Genomic DNA, 8,362 nt, shown 5'->3' with positions numbered 1-8,362 from the left:
ATTGCCAATGCATTTTTCTCCATTCCTTTGGCAGCAGAGTGCAGGCCTCAGTTTGCTTTCACCTGGAGGGGCGTGCAGTACACCTGGAACCGACTGCCCCAGGGGTGGAAACACAGCCCCACCATCTGCCATGGACTGATCCAGGCTGCACTGGAAAAGGGTGAGTCTCCAGAACATTTGCAGTACATTGATGACATAATTGTGTGGGGGAACACGGCAGTGGAGGTATTTGATAAGGGAGAGAAGATCATCCAGATTTTGCTGGGAGCCGGTTTTGCCATTAAAAAGAGCAAAGTCAAAGGACCTGCCCGAGAGATCCAGTTCCTGGCAGTGAAGTGGCACATCCCTGAGTACAGCCAGATTGTGAGCCCTCACTACCTGGTCACCCGCAAGAAGAACGATTTCCACTGGGGCCCTGAACAACAGCAAGCCTTCGCTCAGATCAAACAGGAGATCGCTCATGCAGTAGCCCTTGGCCCAGTCAGGACAGGACCAGAGGTAAAGAATGTGCTCTACTCTGCAGCCGGGAACCATGGTCTGTCCTGGAGCCTTTGGCAGAAGGTGCCTGGTGAGACCTGAGGCCGACCACTGGGATTCCAGAACAGAAGTTACAAAGGATCTGAAGCCAATTACACTCCCACAGAGATGGAAATCTTGGTTGTCTATGAAGGAGTTCAAGCTGCCTCAGAGGTGACTGGCACGAAAGCACAACTTCTCCTGGCACCCTGACTGCCAGTGCTGGGGTGGATGTTCAAAGGAAAGGTCCCTCTACCCACCACGCCACCGACGCCACATGGAGCAAGTGGATTGCCCTCATCACGCAGCGCGCCCGTATTGGCAACCCGAATCGCCCTGGGATTTTGGAGATAATTACAAATTGGCCAGAAGGTGAAGATTTTGGTCTAGCTGATGAAGAAGAGCAGAAGCAAATGACTCGGGCTGAAGAAGCTCTACCGTACAACCAATTGCCAGCAGATGAAACATGCTACGCCCTTTTCACTAACAGTTCCTGCCGCATTGTGGGAATGAACCAGAAGTGGAAAGCAGCTGTATGGAGCCCCACACAACAGGTTGCACAAGCTACTGAAGGAGAAGGCTGCCCCCTCCCGCCTCTGCTCCCACCGAGAGTGTGCCCACAGCTAAAGAAAGGACTGGAACCGAGTTATCTGTTCTGTTTTGTTGGTAATTTTAACAACTGCTGTCGTTTCTGCTTGTATGGTTAGATATATTAGTAAAAGAGCTATTATTCCTACCCCTTATATCTGCCTTAGAGTCTCTGATTCAAACATTTATAATACTTGGGGGGAGTGGAATTAAGGTCTCTACTTCAAAGGAAAACTTCTGCCTTTATTGGCAGACACCTGTCCTTCAAACCAGGACAGTGCTTTAGTCCAATTAGTATAAATCTTGTGTATGTTTACTGAGACCAACCCAGAAAGCATCCATAAATACCCAAAGGTAAAAGAGAATGACTACAAATTTTTGAAGACAAAATGCTCACTTTATAGGTAGGTGGCAAAAACAAAATGAACAAAAACCAAACCAAAAATACATACACACAGAAAAGCATGTTGAAAATGCTGGAAAGATTCGTTGCTTTAGCAGATCAGCTTAAAAACACATTCCAAGGCTACATAATTGGAAATGTGGCATCCACAATTTGAAACATCTAGTAGCCTGGAAATTCACTTTGGTATCACTGAGCCACCACCTGCAGTCTTTGGAATAGATCTGCCAAGGCACTTCATTTGGGACTGATGCTGAGCCAATGTACTAAAGAGGGACTGCTCCAGTCACATACCCACATGAGTGGGGGGAAAACCAGACCACAAAGCACTTCCTTGTTCTTGGAAAGAGCAGCATAAGGCTGTTGTCCTCCAGGGGCCTACAGACAGGACCACTGCTTGGACCACACGAACAGGGTTTTTTTGGGAAAGGATGTATCTGCTGAGAGACAGGATTACACATCATCTAACTGGAGGGAAGAGGCTTATTAGAGAAGCATTTAGCTGAAGAGCTTATGCACACAGACACGATTTAAGAAGCAATTCTCACCAATAGTTTTTTGCGCTAGCTGCCAGACATTATATTGCTATTACATCTGAGACAGAGCTGCAAGTCTGATCCCACTCAGAAAACAAGAAATACGAAGGTACATGTATGATTGGCATTTTAACATTCTAAGCCAGGGTCACTGCACTCATCCACTTCTTCCTTTGGGGGAGCTGACAGATGTTTCCCGTTTTTGAGGGACACTGTACACAAATACAGCTCTGGCCTTTCAGCAAGAAACCTGCCACACAGTTCCAGATAAGCTGACTTTACCCTACTGGATGTAGAACATAAGCTCTACTAAAACTTATGAAGAAAATCCTCTGCTTCCTCAAATTTACAGATGCTTTTATGAGCAGCCCACATTTTAAAATCCTCATGTAACTTAACAGACCTGCTGGGATCAAACAGTGATTTTGTACATTTGTTGAACACCAGTTAAAATTAACAATCTCAAAAGAAATCCCTTTTACCCAGCAAATAAGGATTCTTAGTTTAGGATACAAACAAAGAAAGGGAGTGTTCAGGTAGTGATTTATTCTCTTGAGAGCTGGTCTGCAGAGTTCTTTATTTTTGAAAAAGTGAAATAATCTTTCTAATTACTTTTTAAAAAGTTCTCAAAAAAATTATTGAATTGCTTCTGCATTTTAGCACTTGTTTCTGAACCACTAAAAGTCAGCTGATCAAGCCTGCCTTTTGCTCACAAAGTTCTTGCAGAAGAGGTAAGAAGCAGAGCAAGCACTGACCCTACAACCATAATGCTAAAGCACTTCCAACACATACACTGAATCCCCACAGGCCAAGCCTGTGACTACAGCATGGAAGGCAGCAGAAATGGGGGAGTGGGGAAAGGATTTGCAGTGCCCTAGAACAAGTTTAAATATTTTTATTTTTTTTTAAAAAGAAATCCATCAATCTCATTACCCATTTACAGCTACTCAGGGGTGGGGTGAACTGAAAAAGAAAGAGCTCTCTTCAACCTGGATAACTAACACTTAAGGGAAAACCCCACAGCTTTGGCTTTAGCTTCCAAAGAAGCTGGTGAGGTGAAAGAGGGCCATGTAGAGGCCAGTAAGTGATTTGCAGAATGGTGATGCAGTGACACCTGCAAAACTAAAGTCACAAATGAAAGCAAACCAGAGAGAGTCATCTAGGAGGCAATAGCATTCCCAGCCATCATGGAAGTGAAGACTGTGCAGCAAACAAGTAAAGATGGACCCAGAGAAGTACTGGTGATAATTTTGTTGGAGATAGACTTTGGTGGGGTTTTTTGTTTGTTTTTTGGGGTTTTTTTTTAACAGCCTACAGCAGGATGACACAATGAATGCAGTCACTTTAATCTATACCTTGTAAATAAAAGGCAGAACTTTTCAGGACTATCTAAAGGATTTAGGAGCTTAAAGTGCACTGCACTTTCCAGAGGAATTTGACTGACAGTTAATTAGACTGTTCTTGAGCATCTTTGGTTTTTGTTTTTTAAACTGTTTTTTTTCTTTAAATCTCTGAGAAAGTGTGTTTCAAAATCAGGATGCGATTAACTGGAATTCCATATTATGGAATTACCATGAAGATGATTACTAATATATGCAAGTATTACTTCTGATTTCTGTTTCTTCACATTTTTGGAGTCACTGTTAGTTTGAATCCTGGACAAAAGGGTTCATGTCTTTCTTGTATTAGGCCCCGCTTTATGTAGCAAACTAGAACACATTGGAAGCACAATTATGCAGATAAAAAGACAAAATGCAGTATTGATGCACCAATTCATCATGTTTGGGTTCTTCTAATGAAGGCCATTACTCACACAAGAGAATTTTCTCAAGTTAGTCACCAGCAGACAGCTTTCCCCATTACTCCTTCCTTTTCTGCAGCTGGTGAATAGCCTGGTCCTCCCCTCACCATCCCAAAAGTGCAATCTTAGGAAAAGTCAACACCTAAATTAAAAGTAAACAAACAGTACTTAACTTTCCCTTAACCAAAAGAAATTAACAATAAAACAGTACACCTTTCATGAGCAAGCAAACCCTTTTTAATAAAAAATAGACAAAGACAAAAATAGCCCACTGTCCATTTAACAATACAGATCCTGAGTATCTTTCTTTAGCTTGTTATAACAAGCATACAAATAAACTAGACACTAATAACAGCTTGCATAGAAACATTTTACTTTGTATTTTGTGCAAATCTTACTAAATAAGGCATGCTTGTGGGCTTAGGTAGCAATGCAATAGTTATCAAGCAATGCCGAGGAACTGCAAGGAAAATTCCAGGCAGTCTGCAATCTACATCCACTTACACACTTCACTGGACTTCAAAGCCCAACAGCTGATAGATACAGATCTGTCTGCAATGTAAGGCAACATGGTATGTGCAGGGTCCAGCACCTCCTTTCAGCTACTCATAGGTTTACTACACATAAGATCACTTGAATTCAGAAAATTTGAGCCAGTAGTTAAAAAGGGGGTTTTGGATGTGGATTGGTAAGAACCCCACTTCAGGGTGAAGCAATGGAAAAGAAAAGAGGACAATGACATCAAGAAGCACAGACCTTCACATAAATGGGTTTTGTGCAGATTTTGCATGTCTTTTTAAACTGTGAACTTTTCCCATGGGGTAATGTTTTTTCAAGCAAACTTGTCTCCTAACAAGTTATTCAGAAGAGTATTTCTGGAACAAAAAAAGCTAATGTGTTTGTGTCTCTTAGCCAGCCAACAAGTGTCTCTTGCAGAAATTCAACAGGAATTAGTGATACTGAAGAAGGGTGGCTCTGTAAAGAGGAAGGGCTGAAGAAGGAAGCTGCAGTATGAGCAGTATCAGAAATCTCAAGAAAGTTATGTAGCACAGATGAAAATTGTAAAGCCTAACTGGAATAATATTTTGCTTCCTTCTTCCCCCTCCAAATCAAGTATTTTCAGGAAATATTGAAGTACAAACTTCTTTTGAAAGCAGCTTCACATTAAAAATCTGCATAAACTCCAAACACATGTTAAAAAAGCCACTAATAATAATCTTCAAAATCCCCCAATATTTTGTAACATAAAATGGAATGCTCCTGGGCTAGAGCTGCCAGCTCCTTCAGGAACTCTGGGAAAAGGGCAGCTGCAAGTACAGCGTTCCTCACGTGCGCAGGAAGGCTGGGATGAGTCACGCCTTTCCTTCCTTTCTGTCCCAGGAAAGGCTGCAGTACAGCCGGGAAAGCTTCAGGAAGATTCTTTCCTTTTCCTGTGTTGCTGCTGTGCTGGAAATTACCTAAAGACAGGAGGAGAGGAAACAAAAAAGAGTCTGTATATTAAGCACACAGAGTATTTGTGCAGTGTCCAAACCCAGTTTATAAGGATTGTGTTCAGAGCTGCAATTTGCAGTACCCAGATTGTGCAAGGAGATATTCCACTAATCCAGCATTTTAAAGTTCTACATGGCCTGGTTCTACTGTATTTTTATTACCTATCTTTCCCCAGGTTATATATCATTCAGTTCCAGCTCTGATGAGAAAAATATATGGGCAGAAGAGGAGTCAAGGAAAAGAGTAATATTGATTTACCTTCTGAAACAGCTGACATCTACCCATCTAGAGCCAGCATGTTTGTCTCTATTTCAACAATACTATTGTTGGGGGTTGAGTGTTTTCCTATTACTGTGTCAATTTAAAGAATTTTTCCCGTTGTCATGCCAATGGAGCTGCCGGTTGCACCGCGGATCTTTGCTGACTCTGGACGAAAGGAGTAGGTGGGATCGGCTTGGAGAGGGCCTCTCGTGCTTCCGGAGGGGGACGTGTGTTTCCGGCAAGCTGGGAGGAGGTTCGCCTCTCCCCGGTTTTGGAGCCACGCGGCCGAACGCAGGAGAGCCAGACCCTCTGCGATCACCTGCCCTGCATCTGCCCCGCTGCAGCCTCCTGCCTCTGCGGACACAGAGAATCACCCAGAACCCAAACGGTGAGCGAAGAGCTGCCCACTCCAGCCGCTCCCACCTGAGACCGGCGCGGCCCCAGCCGCCTGCTGCCGCCTCCGCTCCCGCCGAGAGAGAGCGTGCTCACAGCTAAAGAAAGGACTGGAACCGAGTTAGCTGTTCTGTTTTGTTAGTAATTTTAACAACTGCTGTTGTTTCTGCTGGTACAGTTAGATATATTAGTAAAAGAGCTGTTAGTCCTACCCCCTTATCTCTGCCTCAAAGTCCTTGATTCAAACAATTATAATATTTGGGGGGGAGTGGAATTCAGGTCTCTGCTTCAAAGGAAAACTTCTGCCTTTATTGGCAGACACCTGTCCTTCAAACCAGGACAACTATGCTCTATTGCTCCCCTCATCAAACTGTTGTTTTGATTTTACTGCTCTTTCTCTATCCTCTCCTTGTAAATCACCATGTCAACAGGTTCGACGCCGAGCTATCTCATCACCACATGAGTTTGAAGCATGTTAGAAACTAAGAGGGAAAAAATTTAAAATTAGATTTTTCTGCAGCTATAGGCCTCACTAACTACACCTATAAAGCAAATTTAAAAAGAAAGCAAGTGAAAGCCACTGTGTGTTCTGCTATATGATCTCTGCTGCCAGAGTTCAGAGCATGAGAGCTCAAATGCATGGAATTACAGTGGCAGCAGCACTGTAATTCCAGAATGCATGGAATTACAGTGACAGCAGCACTAAAATTTCAATCAATTGCTCCTTATTTCAGCCTGAAGCAGAACTGCCCTTTAATTAGATGATAATAAATTTAGTGAAATTTAAAAGGCGACAAAATTTAATGCTGATGGAAATAAATACTCTACAAAGAAAAATTAACCTGTAGAACTCACTGCTACAAGATGGAACTCACTGCAACAAGGCATCAAGGCCAACAGCAAAGAGAGAAAATCCTAATTTACAACTCACATACTGCAGACAAGCCCAGCATTGCATTGTTGACTTCAAGAAGGGATTTCCGTTACAGTGCACGTAGTTTATGCGCAAGTAACAGTCTCAAGTGATGATAGCTTTGCTCTGAAACCCCTCCAAGTAGCAAACAGGGGGAGCTGTAGATGAAGGCCTCACTCAATGCTGCACAGGCAACCCCTCTGTTCAACAGCTCTGCACTTTTGTTCCTTGCCTGTACTTCACGCTAGGCACTGTGGAATTACTCTACTCTTCCAAACACTTGGAAAAAAAAATTAATCTCAATCATTCAACAGACTTGTACTTTTCTTGAGTTTAAAACACCTTTCCAACTCCAGACTTATCAATTATTCATGTTGTTATGCTCCAAATTTCTACCTACTAGAGACAGAGTACAGGAATTTCTATTAGGTGGGAAAATCTGACTGTGGGAGGAAAACACAAATTATAGATTACAATGAAAAGATACATTTTTAAGCTTCCCCTGAAGATTTTTTGTCAGATTTTCTAATGTCAAAATGTTTCATAATTAATATTTTAAGTTTTTTAAATAGTTTAGGCAATATAACCAGAATGTTAGTTTACTGCCAAAGCTTTGCTTTTGTTTATACTCTTCCCTTTAAAAATAATTAAAACTGACCTATTTCTAAAAATAATTTTGGTTTAGCTTCAACTGTTTGTATGGAAAAAACCACCCCAAAATACCAGAAAAGCACAGAAAGCTGATATAGAAACTAGAGATTTGGGGTTTTTTTCCTTTGGTAAGGATTGTTCACATCTCCCTAAGGTCACGATGCAGTCTGAGTCATACAATTGAAAACTGAGCAAAGGAGTACTCTGAAGATTGTTACCAACACACTGAGAAGCTAAATTGTGACAGCTCTAGATGTGTAACCAGAGCCCAAGCTGCTGAGGAAGAAACCATACACTACTGCAAGCAAAAAAGAACAAACCATTTCTGTTCAAATACCTTCAGAGACCAACCCTGTAAAAAAAAAGAAAATGCTCTATAATGTTTTGGTTTTACATTTGTCTTCTCCACCAATTCTGGCTTCAGATTTCCATATGTGAATTCAGACCTGCAGAGAATGCTTATATTCAGGGGAAAAGTCCCTCAGAGAGCAACCAATATGTCGGACAGTCAGAGGTGGTGTTCAAGCTAATGCAAAGAAGTCCATGCGGAGTTCCTAATGTGTTGTTTGGTTTTGGTTGTTTGTTTGTTTTTTTTGTTTTTTTTTTTTCATTTACCATTATTGCAGAGTTCCTACCTTGCACTTCTTAATCAATATAATGAACTACTGGTTGATGGGCTACTGAGCCAACTCTTCCGCAGGATTACAGTTTGATGACTTGCATCACTAGTCCTGTAGGAAACAAGTCTTCAGTTATCCAGACATTTACTTACTCTTCACTTATTTGTCAAGAGAAGCCTTCTTTGCAGG

At 42.0% G+C, this 8,362-nt stretch overlaps 1 protein-coding gene across 4 annotated transcripts in view; it reads right to left on the bottom strand.

The window, feature by feature from the left end:
* Nucleotides 1–399: 399 nt before the first annotated feature.
* Nucleotides 400–8,362, bottom strand: part of LOC130252771 (FHF complex subunit HOOK-interacting protein 1A-like) — a 78,571-nt gene continuing 70,608 nt past the window's right edge. For 2 of the 4 annotated variants that reach the window (XM_056490694.1, XM_056490695.1), the window contains one exon: nt 5,310–5,950. In XM_056490694.1, coding sequence (XP_056346669.1) covers nt 5,697–5,950 — 254 coding nt within the window. In that variant the 3' untranslated portion in view covers nt 5,310–5,696. The other 2 variants (XM_056490696.1, XM_056490697.1) reach the window with 2 other exon arrangements.

The sequence above is a fragment of the Oenanthe melanoleuca genome, chromosome 4 (genome assembly GCF_029582105.1).
Source record: "Oenanthe melanoleuca isolate GR-GAL-2019-014 chromosome 4, OMel1.0, whole genome shotgun sequence".
NCBI lineage: Eukaryota > Metazoa > Chordata > Aves > Passeriformes > Muscicapidae > Oenanthe > Oenanthe melanoleuca.
The sequence above is the reverse complement of the archived record's forward strand: the minus strand, read 5'-3'. Positions and strand labels throughout refer to the sequence as shown.